Here is a 17,916-nt window from a genome sequence, read left to right on the forward strand (position 1 = left end):
CTGTTCTTGCGATAGTTTGCTGAGAATGATGGTTTCCAGCTGCATCCATGTCCCTACAAAGGACACGAACTCATCCTTTTTAATGGCTGCATAGTATTCCATGATGTGCCACATTTTCTTAATCCAGTCTGTTATTGATGGACATTTGGGTTGGTTCCAAGTCTTTGCTGTTGTGAATAGTGCTGCAATAAACATACACGTGCATGTGTCTTTATAGCAGCATGACTTATAATCCTTTGGGTCTATCCCCAGTAATGGGATGGCTGGGTCAAATGGTATTTCTGGTTCTAGATCCTTGAGGAATTGCCACACTGTTTTCCACAATGGTTGAACTAGTTTACAGTCCCACCAACAGTGTAAAAGTGTTCCTGTTTCTCCACATCCTCTCCAGCCCCTGTTGCTTCCTGACTTAATGATTGCCATTCTAACTGGTGTGAGATGGTATCTCGTTGCGGTTTTGATTTGCGTTTCTCTGATTGCTAGTGATAATGAGCATTTTTTCATGTGTCTGTTGGCTGCATAAATATCTTCTTTTGAGAAGTGTCTGTTCATATCCTTTGCCCACTTTTTGATGGGGTTTGTTTTTTTCTTGTAAATTTGATTGAGTTCTTTATAGGTTCTGGATATTAGCCCTTTGTCAGATGAGTAGATGCAAAAATTTTCTCCCTGTTGCCTGTTCACTCTGATGGTAGTTTCTTTTGCTGTGCAGAGGCTTTTTAGTTTAATTAGATCCCATTTGTCAATTTTGGCTTTTGTTGCCATTGCTTTTGGTGTTTTAGACATGAAGGCCTTGCCCATGCCTATGTCCTGAATAGTATTGCCTAGGGTTTTTTTCTAGGGTTTTCATGGTTTTATGTCTAACATTTAAGTCTCTAATCCATCTTGAATTAATTTTTGTATAAGGTGTAAGGAAGGGATCCAGTTTCAGCTTTCCACTTATGGCTAGCCAGTTTTCCCAGCACCATTTATTAAATAGGGAATCCTTTCCCAATTTCTTGTTTTTGTCAGGTTTGTCAAAGATCAGATGGTTGTAGATGTGTGGTATTATTTCTGAGGGCTCTGTTGTGTTCCATTGGTCTATATCTCTGTTTTGGTACCAATACTTTGCTGTTTTGGTTACTGTAGCCTTGTAGTATAGTTTGAAGTTAGGTAGCATGATGCCTCCAGCTTTGTTCTTTTGGCTTAGGATTGTCTTGGCAATGCGGGCTCTTTTTTGGTTCCATATGAACTTTAAAGTAGTTTTTTCCAATTCTGTGAAGAAAGTCATTGGTAGCTTAATGGGGATGGCACTGAATCTATAAATTACTTTGGGCAGTATGGCCATTTTCACGATACTGATTCTTCCTATCCATGAGCATGGAATGTTCTTCCATTTGTTTGTGTCCTCTTTTATTTCATTGAGCAGTGGTTTGTAGTTCTCCTTGAAGAGGTCCTTTACATTCCTTGTAAGTTAGATTCCTAGGTATTTTATTCTCTTTGAAGCAGTTGTGAATGGGAGTTCACTCATGATTTGGCTGTCTGTTATTAGTGTATAAGAATGCTTGTGATTTTTGCACACTGATTTTTGTATCCTGAGACTTTGCTAAAGTTGCTTATCAGCTTAAGGAGATTTAGACAATGGGGTTTTCTAAATATACAATCATGTCATCTGCAAACAGGGACAATTTGACTTCCTCTTTTCCTAATTGAATACCCTCTATTTCTTTCTCTTGCCTGATTGCTCTGGCCAGAACTTCCAACACTATGTTGAAGAAGAGTGATGAGAGAGGGCATCCCTGTCTTGTGCCAGTTTTCAAGGGGAATGCTTCCAGTTTTTGCCCATTCAGTATGATATTGGCTGTGGGTTTGTCACAAATAGCTCTTCTTTTGAGATTTGTTCCATCAATACCGAATTTATTGAGCGTTTTTAGCATGAAGGGTTGTTGAATGTAAAAGGCCTTTTCTGCATCTATTGAGATAATCATGTGGTTTTTGTCTTTGGTTTTGTTTATATGCTGGATTACGTTTATTGATTTGCGTATGTTGAACCAGCCTTGCATCCCAGGGATGAAGCCCACTTGATCATGGTGGATAAGCTTTTTGATGTGCTGCTGGATTTGGTTTGCCAGTATTTTATTGAGGATTTTTGCATTGATGTTCATCAGGGATATTGGTCTAAAATTCTTTTTTTGTTGTGTCTGCCAGGCTTTGGTATCAGGATGATGTTGGCCTCATAAAATGAGTTAGGGAGGATTCCCTCTTTTTCTATTGATTGGAATAGTTTCAGAAGGAAAGGTACCAGGCTCCTCCTTGTACCTCTGGTAGAATTCGGCTGTGAATCAGTCTGGTCCTCGACTTTTTTTGGTCGGTGGGCTATTAATTATTGTCTCAATTTCAGAGCCTGTTATTGGTCTATTCAGGGATTCAACTTCTTCCTGGTTTAGTCTTGGGAGGGTGTATGTGTCCAGGAATTTATCCATATCTTCTAGGTTTTCTAGTTTATTTGCGTAGAGGTGTTTATAATATTCTCTGATGGTAGTTTGTATTTCTGTGGGATTGGTGGTGATATCCCCTTTATCATTTTTTATTGCATCTATTTGATTCTTCTCTCTTTTCTTCTTTGTCTTGCTAGCCGTCTATCGATTTTTTTTGATCTTTTCAAAAAACCAGCTCCTGGATTCATTGATTTTTTGAAGGGTTTTTCGTGTCTCTATCTCCTTCAGTTCTGCTGTGATCTTAGTTATTTCTTGCCTTCTGGTAGTTTTTGAATATGTTTGTTCTTGCTTCTCTAGTTATTTTAATTGTGATGTTAGGGTGTCAATTTTATATCTTTCTTGCTTTCTCTTGTGGGCATTTAGTGCTATAAATTTCCCTCTACACACTTTTTTAAATGTGTCCCAGAGATTCTGGTATGTTGTATCTTTGTTCTCGTTGGTTTCAAAGAACATCTTTATTTCTAGCAGGACCATTTTTAGGACCATCTGATAGGATGAAAGACTCTTAAGGACCATTTTCCAGATAATGTCTGCTAAATTGTCATACGGAATACAAAACTCACTGCACATGCAGTTTGTTAATAACTCAATTCTTGTATTTGAGGTCACTGTTTACAGAAAAAAAGAAGGAATTAAATATGAGGAACCAAAATTATACTTGTTTTAAACTGTTTGAGAAATGTCTTTGAGCACTCAGTCACTATCCTTTCTCCTTCATTTTCTGTACAAACATTTACTTGGTGTCTACAAGGGCCACAAGCATCTGCTGCTGCACTTTCCACCCATTCCAGTTCTTTGCAAAGAACAAGGGTCCCCTCTTCTCATAACGCAATGGGAAATGTGAGTGATGAAAGTGGATTTTTTTCTGTAATCATTTCTATAATGTAGGCCATCAAATGATCATTATATTTTATGATTCTGTAAAATCTGCTGAAATCAAAGCTATGTAATATACATTGCAGAGGGCTCTGCTAATCCTTGCCAACCACATTCGTGCCTGGACCGAGGAGGAAGGTCTGGTAACTGGAAACCTGACACTAAAGGAATTCTAAACACAGACTAAAAGCATCTCTGTGCATATAGCATGGGCGACTCAAGTATATTAGTTTGTGCTGATTTTTTTTTTAAAGCTTTGCAGTATTTGTAGAAGAACCAGAGAAGAAAGCACCGATCCCAGCTCAGCCACTACATAATCTATGTGTGGCGTGCTCAAGAATAGCATGGCTCTGCCAGATGTCGACTTTCTGCCAACGGGTACAGGCCCCTCTCTTAGACAGCTACAGGAGTTTTACATCATGTTACTTCCTGCCATTCAAACCCCAAATTTGGTCACAGTGAATTATTACCAAAAAAGGAAACCCATAAAGTCTACTTTGGAAGTTAAAAAATTACCTTTGTTTTGGCTGCTAATCACACACATAGTATTTTACAGAAATTAAGAACAAGATTCTGCCCTTTGGAAGCTTTTCTGTAAGTGAAAAACCCAATGCATATGCCTAAGCCGGACATTCACACCTCTGCTCATAAATTCTTTATGGTTTTTATACTTTCTGCTGCATATCTTATTTCTTCACATGCTAAACTCACCCCCTTTCAAAACAAACTATCTTCCAGTCGCTGATGTGTCTCCAACTTAGTTGATTTTCCCCTCTGTGACTCTTCAACTTCATCTATCCTTCTACATCCTAAAAGGAGCTCATCAGATGAGATGCTGCAGGCGTTCTTACACTCTGCCTTGAGACATGTAGAGGAAGCATGCTCAGCTCTGTATTGCAAGAATCTGTCACTGATACTGGAAGACTGAGGACTACAAATGATTTCTTTTAATAAATTATAGGAGGCTCAAGTTTTCCCCTTCAATAATGTCAATCCCACTCATTTGAATTCCCTTGTTCTTTCCTGAATGGAAGGAAAGGGTGTTGAGTTACAGCAGGTGGCAGAGAAGTTCGCATAATTCTGGCTTCTGCCTCTCCTGGGTATGAGTAGCTTATATGAAAATCATCCATCACATCTACTCTCAGGGAGAAAAGCTTGGGAGGCACTGGGACAGAGGGAACAGGACACCAGCTTGACCTCGGGTTTGGGTTCATCAGCCCTCAAAGCCCAGGTACCGCACTTCAAACTGTGGCCATCACATCTGGGTTTGACATTGTCTCCCTAAGACCCTATGTTTGAAACCTTGTGTACTGTACTTTCAAACACATAAAGATGTTCCTAGATTATTGCATTTATGACAGGGACAAAGAAAATGTCTTTGCTGTACCATCATAAAAATAGTAGTTAACTGACCCTTGAATAAATATGTTTAACCTGCACCTAGTAAGCCCAGTTTCCAGTTAATCTTGAGTCAAGATAGCTCTCAATTTCCTCAGCACCAGTTAGTCATGCTGAGCTCACTAGGAAGTCAAGGAGATTGAATCCCAGTCCAAGATTTATTGAGCATCTATTGTATTTCAAGTACTCTGTAGGGCAACAGAGATAAGACAGTATAATCTTGTTCTTGGCAAACAAAACAAATAAAATAACCTCTACCCTGCTGAAGTTTACAGCATTCTATGTTGGACCCAACCCAACCCTTTATTCAGCCCAGCATCCCTTCTACTTCCCTCTTCAGAAATTAGAGATCAGTCTCACCTCCACCACTATCAATCCCTGGCTCCCAAAGAAAGCCCACTTTCTCCTCTTATTCTGCTACCTTCCTCCAGCCCCTACCCACATTGAACCTTTCATGGTTACTGTATGTGTGTGGGTTTTCTCTTTACTTTAAACTCTCTTGAACAAATTCAACATGCATTTGTAGAGCGCCTGTGATGTGCAAAGCCCTGTGTTAAGCTCAAAGGGAGATCATTAGATATGTAAGACTCAGTTCCTTCCTTCAAGATGCTTGTACTCCATGCAGTATACAACCAGCCACAAGGCAGGGTGAAAGACAGATGAGGTGAGAATGAGCAGCTGTGGTGAGAACAGAGGAGAGAGATTTTCTTTACAATTGAGGGTGGTGGTGTAGACATGGGAGGATTCAAAATTGCTCATGCCCCTTCATCTGTTCCTGTAAGTACAGCCACCTCATTCCTAGCAAGAGGTTTGCCATTGATTTTGTCCTTCCAATATTGAGCCCTTTCCCTATACAGAATTGTTTTAGCAAATGTAGGAACATGTCTTTCATCCTTGCGTAAACTGAAGGTAGTCGGCACCCAGAGCTGGCTATCTGACCAGCTTAGCCTCTCATTTCCAGCCCCGCTTTTGCTTAATGAAAAATAGTGACATACTGACATGGCAAAAAAGAAGAAATCCTTATGTAAACAAAGTGATGCTTATTGCTTCTTTACATGTAAATAACATATATCTTTGTCGTGTTCAGACTTAATGGTTAACTTTCTTTATTGGGTGCATCTATGTGATTGAAAACTGCATGCCTGAGATAGTTCCTATCAGTTTTCCAAGCAAAATCTGAATCCTTCTGGCCTCTAGAAAGGAGCCTAATCGAAATAAAATAAGCAATAATTTCAAACTATAGGTATTTTCATGACAGCCCCCTTTAAGAGTTATAAAGGATTATCTTTCCTTAAGTAAATATGGTTTCTTAGTAAAATTTTTAAATGTTTAAATTGAAAGTTTTTAAGGAAAAACAGTAACATATACAAATAAAACTCAAGAAGTCGCATGAAAAATGAAAGGTCTTAAAGTACTGATACATTTGTTATGCAGATTCTTGTTTTAATCAGAATCTCCTAAGGAAGCTGCCCCTGGATTCCTCAAGGTTGGCTCAAAGCACACAATATCTGACACTGTGATAGGCATTGCTGGGGCCCCAGAATGGATTGGTTTTGGACTTTCCTACAAACACTAAGTTTCACACAAATAAAGAGACTATGAAAAGAGAAACTCACGATTAACAAAGTTAAAATTTTAGCTGCCTTTTCTTCCTCTAAGTTCTGTAGTTAGTTAATGAGGAGGGGCTTATTTTCCCTGTTTCAAAATTCTTGAGACAGTCTCTTTCTGTTGCCCAAGATGGAGTATAGTGGCACAATCTTGGCTCACTACAACCTCTGCCTACCAGGTTCAAGCGATTCTCCTGCCTCAGCCTCCTGAGTAGCTGGAATTACAGGCATGCACCACCATGCCCAGCTAATTTTTGTAATTTTAGTGGAGACGGGGGTTTCACCATGTTGCCCAGGCTGGTCTCGAACTCCTGACCTCAAGTGATCCACCCACCTTGGCCTCCTAAAGTGCTGGAATTACAGGCGTGAGCCACCGCCCCTGGCCAAAATTATTTTTTTAATAATTTAAAATAATACACACATAATACTCAGAAGAGCTTAGAAGTTGTTCTGGCAAAAGTCTGTAGGAAATTCTGTTATGAGCAAAAGGTTGTTATACAACAGCTACACACCATCCCCCAAAAGAAAGAAAAATTCTTCTAGCACTCTTTGAACCTTAAACAGTGTTTTGGTAGGCCAACTCATTGTTTTTCTTCTCTCTGAAAAATTAAAAACGCTAACTGTTATGATGAGTTCTACAGAAAAAGACAATTTCCATGACTTCATTTCTTGACAAAGAACAGCTACCTCACTTGCTTTCTGCCACATATAAGCAAACTCCCAGACATAAAACCTCCCCTCAGAGGAAGCAACATGGGACCACAAAAGTGTCTCGAGGTCTGCCCTATCTGCCCACGGGAAGCCTCCCTCCTCACCGTGAGCGCTGGCCACTGGGAGGAGCGAGGTGTGGGAGAAGAGATAGCGACTGTCCCACCATGTGGTCGCCGACTGCACTGTCGCAGCCTCTCAGGGTGGCTTCTGCCCCGTCACCACTTGATCTGGATTCTCTCTCCAAAAATTTAAAAAAACAAGGCGTGCCTGTCTTTTATAATACTCTGTTCTAAAAGAGAGAACTCTCCAGGGAGAGAACAGGACCCTAAAAGTCCAAGGCCTGGAATTCTTCCTTTCTCTCTTTCCATTTTAAACAGGAAGCATTCATGCTAAGAGAGTCCAGAGGGAGCGCTGGTTGTATGTTCATTTGAAGGCAAATAATGTTTGTGTGTTGCAAATGTCAGTGATTTATCCTAAGGGCTTAAAATGAGTGCAGAAAAACCACATGTTTCACTTCATGCAGAGAAATATCTTCAGTGGATTTTGAGAGAAAGCACAGGTTAAGAAATTTTTTAAGTGTATCAGATATCTCCAACATGAACCAAAAGGCAATAAAAATGAGCATGGTGAGGTGGGGGGGAGAGACTTAAAGAATTCTTATGATAAAAGATATACCAAAGGCTGGAAGTTTTCTAAATCAAAAATGAAATTCTAAAGAAAAGGAAAGGTGAAATCCAGAGCCTTTGTTTCCCATGGCTAGAGTGACAGATTATCCATTTGTGCTCCATTTGTCATGGGCAATTTAAAATACAGCAAAGCAAACTGCACTGAATAACAGCAGCTGATGCTGTAATAACTTGTACACAAACAATTTAATTTTTTTATCTGAAAATTCTAACTAAATTACCCCAAGCTCAAGGATCTATCTTTCATTATTATACATAGCCAAATTAAGACAAAAAAGTAGAGAGAGAATTCTGTTGTTCACACTTATAGATTTGTTCACAAGCTGCTTTCTACATGCACCGAGCTGGGAGCTTGTCAAATCTTCATTGATTTGGGCACCTTACACAGCTGTTTTAACATCCAGCTTCACAGATGATGGGGTGATTCTGACCCTCATTGACAGTGCTTGATTAACCACAGACACTGTATTCTCACAGCCCTGTCGTTTCTTTCAGGCGTCCTAGCAGTGTGTCTGACATTGGGGAGCTTTTCCTTAATTATTATTGTTTTCTTTTCTTTTTAAAAAATTATAAAAGGGGGAGTGGTAAAAAAAAAAAATGGAAAGGATCTGGGGATGGTGGCAGTGGTGAATGTGCACAGAAGGTTTATGAGATTTTAAGAGCTGCAAACAGAACTCATCTGTTTAACCCTAGGCTAGATAAGATGCAGTCATCTGCACATTGTTTAGAGGCACACTGCTTCTGTTGTGGCAAATGGATCAGAAGATGCTTGTTTTCTTTAGTAGAGAGATCCAGATGGGGCCACTTTCTGTTAGTGTCTGTTCTTACCCTGGATGTTTCTGTGTGCCTTACCCATTACAAGGTGCAACTTACAGCTGGTTTGGCATTTCCCTATTCTGCTACTGGCCTGGTGCTACCTTCCTGGCTTTGTGGTAGAACTGATTACTTTATATCAAAACTTTAGGTGTGGGCTGGGCGCAGTGGCTCACGCCTGTAATCCCAGTACTTTGGGAGGCCGAGACAGGCAGATCACCTAAGGTCAGGAGATTGAGACCAGCCTGGCTAACATAATGAAACCCATCTCTACAAAAAAAAAAAAAAATACAAAACTTAGCCAGGTATAGTGGTGGGCACCTGTAGTTCCAGCTACTCGGGAGGCTGAGGTGGGAGAGTTTCTTGAACCCGGGAGGCAGAGGTTGCAATGAGCTGAGATTGCACCACTGCACTCCAACCTGGGTGACAGAGTGAGACTCCCTCTCAAAAAAAAAATAAAATAAATAAAATTAAAAAATTCTAGGTGCTCTGGCTTGGGACTTTTTCTAAGGACTGTAGAGACTTTAGGGAGGGGAGGGACATATGAATCCACACCAAGATGTAACAGCAGCCAACCAGAGTTAGACCAAGATGACAGCCCATTTAAAAGAGCACCTCACACATTTAGAAAAGCAAGTGCGGTCCATGGAAACTTTATGACTCCAAATAACCTGAACATTTCTATCACCATCTCTAGGACAGACTTCAGCCCAGCCTGTCCTAGATGTGGTGGTAGAAAAGGGCAGGGAACTAATGACCCCATCCTTAAGAGAGGCAAACTCACTGCCTTATTTAGGAAACTAGTTTGGTTACTATAATAAAGGCCAACAGAAAAGGGTATAAACAAGATAGAAGTATATTTTCCTCTTATGCACCAACCTGAGTGGAAGCAGTCCTGATTGACATGGTGGCTCCAATGGCAATGGGGACCCAGGCTCTCACCTTCTTATTGCTCTGCCTCCCACAGCACGTGGTTTTCGCCTTGTGGCCTAAGATGGTTTTTCCGACGGCCAACAGGAAAGAGAGAAGGGAAGAAGGTCCCTTCTCTTCTTTTCAAGGGCATGCATCACTTCTTCTCCCATCCCATTGGCCAGACCTATTTGATGGCCACGCCAAACTGCGCAGGACGCTGAGGAACATGTTCTCCAGCCAGACAGCCAGCTTAGGAGCTGCTGACATGTGTCTCTTCTTCTCTTTCCAGGGGAGGACCCGCAGATGCTGTAGACTATCTGCCAGCAGCACCTCGAGGGCTCTACAAGGAAAGGGAGCTTCCCTATTATCCAGGGGCTCATCCTATGCACCCTCCCAAAGGGAGCTATCCCCGCCCCACAGAGCTGAGGGTGGCAGATCTCCGGTATCCTCAGCACTACCCACCTCCGCCTGCTTCCCAGCACAAAGGACCCTTTCGACAAGACGTCCCGCCTTCCCCTCCCCAGCACCAAAGAATGCCAGCCTATCAGGAAACGGGCAGACCAGCGCCCCGCGGGGGCAGCCCAGACCAGTACCCTTACCGAACCCAGGATTCCCGGCAGAAGAACCCCATGACTGCAGCCGTATAGCCGAGTGCCACCGAGGCCAACCCAGCCCAGAAAGGAAGGTGTCTACACTACTTTTGCCCTTTCTAGACCTGAAGACCTCCTTGGTGTTAGGAATTCTCCACGGGACTGATTAGCGTTTTCTCACTGACGTTGTAACGCTTGACTGCTAATCAGAGGGGAAAAGAAGGGGAAGGGGATTGGGGAGGAAAAAAATCAGAAGGAAGATGAAAGATGGGGCTATAAAAACAAAACTACCTGCTAGTTGAAACATTTTCAGAGTTGTTCAAATCGGTGAGAGCGGCAGCGGAACACACAAACAGCTAACAGTGGAGCTCTACTCTGGGGAGCCTCCCTGACTAGTTAACCTGCCTGATGCGCAGACACGTGGACACCCCGCCCCCCCAGCATGAGATTGGTGGTCCAGAGGCAGTCTCTGCCAGGCAGCATTACCCGCTCAGAGGTGGAGTCTCAGCCCCCTTATTAGAGCTGTGAAGTCTAAGGAGTGGCAGAGTAGACAGAGATAGGAGCATCTGAAGTGAGTATAGACTTTTTTTACTGAGAAAAAAAACAAGAGCAAACATGACTAGTGATATGGAAATATTTTGTACCGAGAGAAAGACTGCATTTCTTTACTTGTAGAATTTCTCAGGTTCCCGATACCACTCATTTGATGTAAACATTTCATGTTTCCTAACTTTTGATATGAAAGTCAGTAAAATGCAGTATTAGTCCTGGGAGAACGTGCACAGCTGGTCAGAGCTTCCAGGAGTATCTTCCGAGGACCAAGGTGATCAGGTTAAGAGGGTTGAACATCCCACACCCCTCACCTTCCTCCCTCTCGCATTCCAGGCATGGAGATATCTGGTTTCAGAGTCAGCCCCAAATCTCCTGCCTAGAATTACTTTAACTGGGGTCTCTACTTTAAGGTTCCCACTTGAGGGCTAAAATGTAGTTAGGAAAAAGAGGGCCACTGGGGAGGTCTCACAGGAGGCAGTGCCCTGGAAATGCCAAGTCCAGACTCAGTGCCAAGTGGTAACCATCTGCACTCGGGGACAGTGAGGAGCTGACCGTGGCCTCTGGAAACTGATGACCAGCAGGTATTAGATGGAAGTGAATGAGAAAGAGAGAGAGAGAGAGTGTGTGTGTGTGTGTGTGTGTGTGTATGTACGTGTGTGTTTGAACACATATGATTGCCAGTATGGAGAATCAAAGATTGATAATGCTTTCTGGAGAGTTTGATGCAAAAGCGGGGGAAAAGGAGGGAAAGAGAGAAAAGGCATTAAGACTAAATGCACCTGCATTTGCTATATTTCATTAACTAAAGTCAGGTCAGCGCAGGGCCAAGGCGTCCAATTGGAAAAGGACAGTGTTATGGCTTATAAAAAACTGAAACCCCACCCTCTAAGTTGAACCAACCTATCACAATGTTTTCTGAGCTTTGCAGTAATTTTCTATGAAAACTAAAACCTTTAAAACATACAACCTGGCCCAAATGAGAACACAAAGATGTGGAAGACAGTGAAACCTGAGCATTGGTTTGAACCAGGCAGTGACGCTTGATATACTTTAAGCCTTTTCACATTCCTTCTTTATTCCCTCCCAAAAAAAAAAAAAAAAGTCTTGAGTTTAATTTAGGTCTATTTTGGCTGAGATTAGCATACCTCTGATTCACAGGATTTAATAAGTTATAGTATTATTGAATACATAGGACATCCCTCTACCCCAGCCTACTCTTTAATTTAAAATAGAATTCTGTTACCAAGAAGGATGCAACTGCTAGTTTTAGACATAAATAGTGTTATATACTGGACTTTGCGATATTGTTTTCTTAACTACAGTTTACTATGGCCCTGCTGAAAACAGACTATCAAGTTTTTTGTCTCTGTTCTGTCATCTCTGTTAAGCCAGGCACCTTTAGATTGTTTGCAATTTGTTCAAAGTGGTTGAGGATCTCAGGCCCTGCTCACCTGAGGTGGAGAGCAGGGGAGCTACAGGTTTCCCTGCTGACCTGCTCAATGCTACCTTCCCCTCAAGCTAAATACACCTTAAAGAAGAAAATGATAACATGAGGGATGTGTAACTTGTTTTGAAGCATTAAAAACCAGCAGCTCTTCAGTATGTTCCATATTTTAACCAAACTACTGTAGACTACTAAACATAGCCAAGCCAGAACTTTCCTTCTGAATTAAGCCTAGGCCACTTGAGGGGCAGCCAGGCATGATGGTGTCAGGTGAGAATCCTGTGTCTTGAAGGAGTGGCCTTTGCAGGAAGAGTGCCCATGTTTTCACCTGCGGTGTTGCCACCGGAGTGTGCAATACCTCCTGCACACAGGCTCAGGGTAACCTGCTCCAAAACTGGGTTTTGTGTTGTATACAAAGTCAATAAAATAGTTGCTAATCCTGAGTGGCAGCCAGTGATGTGAAGGTACTATTAAAGTGAACAAAAACTAGATTGCAACAGTTTTCTTTGCTTGCTTGAAGTATAACACACGCTCCATTTGATCCTGCCTGAAAGAAGCTAACATTATATTTGTGACAGACAGAGGCTCCATCAAGCCAAGCAACAATTAACAGCTCAAATGTAAGATTTATAAATGCCTGTGTACTCACCCTTCAATTGTTACCACCCAGAGGTTACAGGACTCTTTCCCAGCATTTAGGGGAACAGGTTTTTAGAGTATTTAGAAGACCAGGCTATAATCAGTAATGTGCCTGGTAGCAGGAAATAGCTCCCAATGTATTTATGGCCTTGGGAAAACTCAATCTGGTGCCTCCGTGTAGCTCAGAACACTAATAGCCCCCCTGGAAGAGCGTGGCGCATTGAGCCCCAAACCCAATCAACATCCATCCATTTGGCTGCCGATCTGACGGCTGGGTCATGAAGGCCATGAAATGATGTTTGCCCTCAAGTCACTAGGTATTTTAAGAAGCCCTATTTTTCTCCCTTTTTGCAGGAGTAGAGATGAAAGAGGGCAGACCATGGAAAACTTTTAGATGCAGGAGAATTGAGACTTCCACAAGGGAGAGAAACAGCCTCCCCAGAATCCATTATGCCATCGGGCGGTGGCACTCACTCTTGCCATAGTGCCGTTTCCTCACAATATCAAATCAGCGGATGACATACAAGCTCAGAAACAAGAACATTTTCTTAAATCATAACCTAATAGCCAACAAAAATTGAAAAAACAATTATTCTGAAGCTCATTATTCTTAGATCTGTAGGTATGTATGTGTTGACCCCCACAGGATGGCACCAAGTAAAGATCTTAAGAGCATGGTAGGGGTTCTCAGACTGACTGTCACCCATGGATCCTGATGGGGAAGAATGGAGGCTTCACTGTAGCTATAGTTTTCCACCAACTCAATCAAATTAAAACGTGACTCATTATCCCTTCCAAAGATTCATACAATTCTTGAACTAAAGTGATCTTCTGAAGAAAAGCCACCTCACAACGTTAGGAGGCTCATAAAGCTCATTTCTCTTTTCCCTGGCATGCAAAAATATCAAGCCTATAAAGAGTAATTATTTGCCCAAACCTGTAACCACTGCATTCCTTTTCTTTGGAGGAACATTGTAGCATTTCAAGAGTGTAGAGAGATCTAAAGAGTTTGGTCTGAATGTGTGTCTGTACAACTCCCTTTGGCATTAAACTCTGAAACCTACAATGGATGGCCTTTAAATTGGGAGGACACCCTACTGCTTTCCGAGTCCATGAGCAACAGAAAGACTGGTCTTAGTGCAATTAGGCAGGAGGGATTTGGACTCAGAAACAACCACAGGAGTATTTCTCAGCACTCCCAGTTCCTGCCGACTTAGCTGGAAATGATGCCACAGCAAGACCAGAAAGAGGAGTCTCCGTAAGGTATCCCTACAAAGTCACTTTTCTGATAAAAAGGTGGGGAAAAAAAGTTAGATATCTAAAATGAGCCTAGAATCTCACACGCAGCTGTGACTTCTAAGTGAAACTCTTTCTCCCTCATGTCCTTAAATAGTCACAGAATCACACACAGCCTGACTTTTATAAGACAGGCTTGGCTACAGGAAATGAACCAAGCCCAGACTCTTCTAGCCTGTCTCCTGACTGGGCTCCTTCAGAAAGTGCTCTCCTGTTCCATCTGCAGGGCTGCTTACTACTGGAACCTAAAACAAAACCTGTTGTTTGTCCCGTCACTTTTTCTGGTGTTTCCTATGCTTTTGTGATACCAAGTCTGTTCAAAAGTTCTGAAGATAAATTATGTGAAATCATATTTTGGCATATGGGGGTGGAGGATGAATTCTTTAAAAAGTTTTTAAGATGATCTCATTTGTACCACAGAAAACATTTTGGAAGTTGTTATATATGAGTATATAAATTTTTCTTGTCGTATTTTACATTAAAATAAAGCTTTATTCAGTCATTAAGACATCAGAGTCTTGGATTGCTTTAGGATGAAGGTGTCCAATCTTTTGGCTTCCCTGGGCCACATTGGAAGAAGAATTTTCTTGGGCTACTTGTAAAATACATTACCACCAATGATAGCTGATGAGCAAAAAAAAAAAAAAAAAAAAAAAAAAAAAAAAAAAAAAAAAAAACTGCAAAAAACCTCAATGTTTTAAGAAAGTTTACGAATTTGTGTTGGGTAGCATTCAAAGCCAACCTGGGCTATGGGTTGGACAAGCTTGCGTCAGAATCTGATGGATAAATAGGTGGGTCTAGGCCTGCTCACCCTCGAATAGCAACATTCGGTAGTTGCGTAGCCATGTTCAAAACAGCAAGAGTGCAAAGAACAAAAGGAACGAGAGCGTCAGTCACATGCTGGGCCCCCCAAGAAGCAGATGCTGAGACAGAGATTCTCAAGCCGGTTGTGTACCGAGGAGTGCACTTGGGTTTCAATACCTTAAAAAGGGAGGGAAACAGGCCTGGGCAGAGGGAGAAGCTGAGCTGTAGTGCATGCCCAGCTTAGGCCTCAGCCACCCCACAATGGGAGCAGCAACGGCTCTTCAGAGCTGTCCCCCAGTTGGGACAAGGGAGCTGAGCCTTTATGCCATCATTGATTGGTAAATACAGGTTACCTCTGGAAAGAAGAAAGATCTAGCTAGGGTACGGCAATTTTCTTCAGTTGAGACAAACCCAAAGAAAGCTGACAGCTGGGGCCCATCTTTGGATGGTACTCAAAACAGCTGGAAAAGTTCCTTCTTAAAGCAGCATCTGAGCAGCCCGCCACAGCATTCACGACAGCTTCTAAAACTGGCAACCTCTTTCTGGTGCTGGAATCACTCTTATCTCTAGAAAGTTCTCCTTGAGACCATCCCTGTCACTCCTCAGCTCCTTGATTCCCCCGGCCTAGTCTCAGACCTCCCCATACTCCTGGTAAGCCCATCCACAGCCAAGGTTTTGACTGCCACCTCTCTACTGACTGCTCCAGCTCAGCTCTGTGCCGAGCTCACGCGTTTCTGTGTTTCCACTGCACATTCCCATTTGGATGTCCTGCAGAGCCTTGAAACATAACATGCCCACACCGAAAACACGCTTTCTCCAAAGAAACCTCCTCCTCACAATTCCGTCCTGGCCAAAATGTGAACCAAGTTCACAGCTAAAAACCGGAAACCTGGAAATTATCCTGGATTTCCCATTTATAACTCTGCCCCTTCCTCCTACACATTCCCATATAATGAGATGGAAGGCCAACATTCTGTCCTGCAATTCCATCAGATATGTTTATGTTTCCTGATACCATGACATGCCTGGGCTCCGCCTCATCACTTCTTCCCCAGCCCCTTCAATAGCCTTCGATGTGATCTCCCCACTTCAGGCCTTGTTCCCTCCGATCCACCTCTGTGCTATACAGCCCTGCCCCCTGCTTCTGTAAATAAAGTTATACTGGAACACATACACACCCACTCATTTACATGACGCTCTAGAGCTCTTTCACTACAACACCAATCCCTGCTCTGCATTCCTGCCTGGGAATTTTTCTGAAGTAGAGATCTGACGATATTACTCTTCTGGAGGCAGCGTGTCATCTTGAAAAAAATGTTGGCTTTGAAAACAGGTAGGCGTGGATTTAAAACAAAGTTCAACCACTGATTGGTTGCATATAACCTTGAATAAAATACTTATAATCCCTCTAGCATCATTAGTGAAGTAGAACTGCTATTCACCTTATAGGGTTGCTTTGAGAATTAAGTCACATGACATAGACAGCAGGCCCTTAATAACATCATTTCACTCAATGTTGTGTCATTATGACATTGATTAGGAAAAACAAAAACAAAAAAAAAAATTGATTCCCGGCCAGAGCCACTGCCTGTGTGGAGTTTGTAGTTCTCCCCATGTCTGTGTGGGATTGTTCCGGATACGCCAGTTTCTTCCCATGTCCCATAGATGTGACCGTTGGGTCAAACGGCATGCCTAAATAGTCCAATTGTGAATGAGTGTGGGTTTGAGTGTGAGTCCTCCCTACAATGGAAGGGCATCGTGTCCAGGGCTGGTTCCCGCCTTGTGCCCTGAGCTGCCCACATAGGCTCCAGCCACCCATGGCCCTGAACTGATTATGTAAGTGGGTTGAAAAGTGAGTGGAGGCCAGGTGCAGGGGCTCACATCTATAATCCCAACACTTCTGGAGGCCAAGGTGGGCAGATCACATGATGCCAGGAGTTCAGGACCAGCCTGGCCAACATGGCAAAACCCCATCTCTAATAAAGATACAAAAATTAGCCGGGCATGCTGGCGCACACCTGTAATCCCAGCTACTCAGGAAGCTGAGGCACAAGAATCACTTGAACCCAGGAGGCAGAGTTTGGAGTAAGCCAAGACCTTGCTACTGCACTCCAGCCTGGGTGACAGAGCAACACCCTGACAAAAAAAAAAAAGAAAAGAAAAAGAAAAAGAAAACTATAAAAGAAAGAAAAATGAGTGGAAAAATGAATACAAGATAATCTAAAATAAAATTTGTAAAGTAAACAATCATACAAATGCACAGTAAACGATGCGGTACAAGAATGCTCAGTGAGCCCACAATATCTGTGATTGTTTTTGAACTGCATGGTGGTAGGAGGTGCTCCTTACAGTTTCACTTTGTACACATTTATTCCTTGATTTAACGCACTGCCATTACTGCCTGATTCACCAAATTATGGATAAATTATTTTCTTATTTGTTTTTATCGATCTTTCTTCAGTGTATGTATAGCCCACATGTATTTTACATGTGTAATATTAGAAGCGTTTTTGGTCTTTATTTAGAAGTTTAGTGATGCTTTTGTGACCAGAAGTATGCCATAGGAACATAACTCTTGCTTCTACCAGTTAGGCTATGGTAAAATTGGCGTCATTCTACATCACTTCACTCAAAGTTGCAGTTTCCGGTAACCCATTAAGTACGTTAAATGAGGACTTACTGTATAGAAGCACTGGTGCCAGCTTCCAAGAGCCAACTGTATGCATCTCGTCCCAACTCCACATTCAGTGATATCATGGAGAAAGGCTGAAACGGGATATGTTGGGAGTATTTACAACACAGGAATTGGAATATCTGACAAATCAGGGCGTTTTTTCCTTCCCTCGGGAGAGCCAGTTGTTAAACATTTCCCAGCACACCGTGGTAGTAACATACCCAGCAGTCAAGGAAAATCCCTGTCCCCATTACACACACACACACACACACACACACACACACCTTAAAACCTTTCTATAGCTTCCTACTACTTACAGCTTAAAGCCAGAAATCCAAAGCCCCTGTACGCCTCTCCCACCTCCATTCCTTACTGCTCATTGTTTACAACTTGTGCTAATGTTATTTTTGAGACAGAATCTTGCTGTGTCGCCCAGGCTG

General features: G+C 42.3%; 1 protein-coding gene across 4 annotated transcripts in view; it reads left to right on the forward strand.

Annotated features, from left to right (window-relative positions):
- LOC105468044 (par-3 family cell polarity regulator beta) overlaps positions 1 to 14,509 on the forward strand; it is a 1,086,746-nt gene extending 1,072,237 nt beyond the window's left edge. For all 4 annotated transcript variants that reach the window (XM_071073272.1, XM_071073273.1, XM_011717972.3 and 1 more), the window contains one exon: positions 9,767 to 14,509. In XM_071073272.1, the coding sequence (XP_070929373.1) occupies positions 9,767 to 10,124 (358 nt within the window). In that variant the 3' untranslated portion in view covers positions 10,125 to 14,509. The remainder of the gene's footprint in view (positions 1 to 9,766) is intronic.
- Positions 14,510 to 17,916: the final 3,407 nt, after the last annotated feature.

This window comes from Macaca nemestrina, chromosome 11 (assembly GCF_043159975.1).
Source record: "Macaca nemestrina isolate mMacNem1 chromosome 11, mMacNem.hap1, whole genome shotgun sequence".
In the NCBI taxonomy this organism is placed as follows: domain Eukaryota; kingdom Metazoa; phylum Chordata; class Mammalia; order Primates; family Cercopithecidae; genus Macaca; species Macaca nemestrina.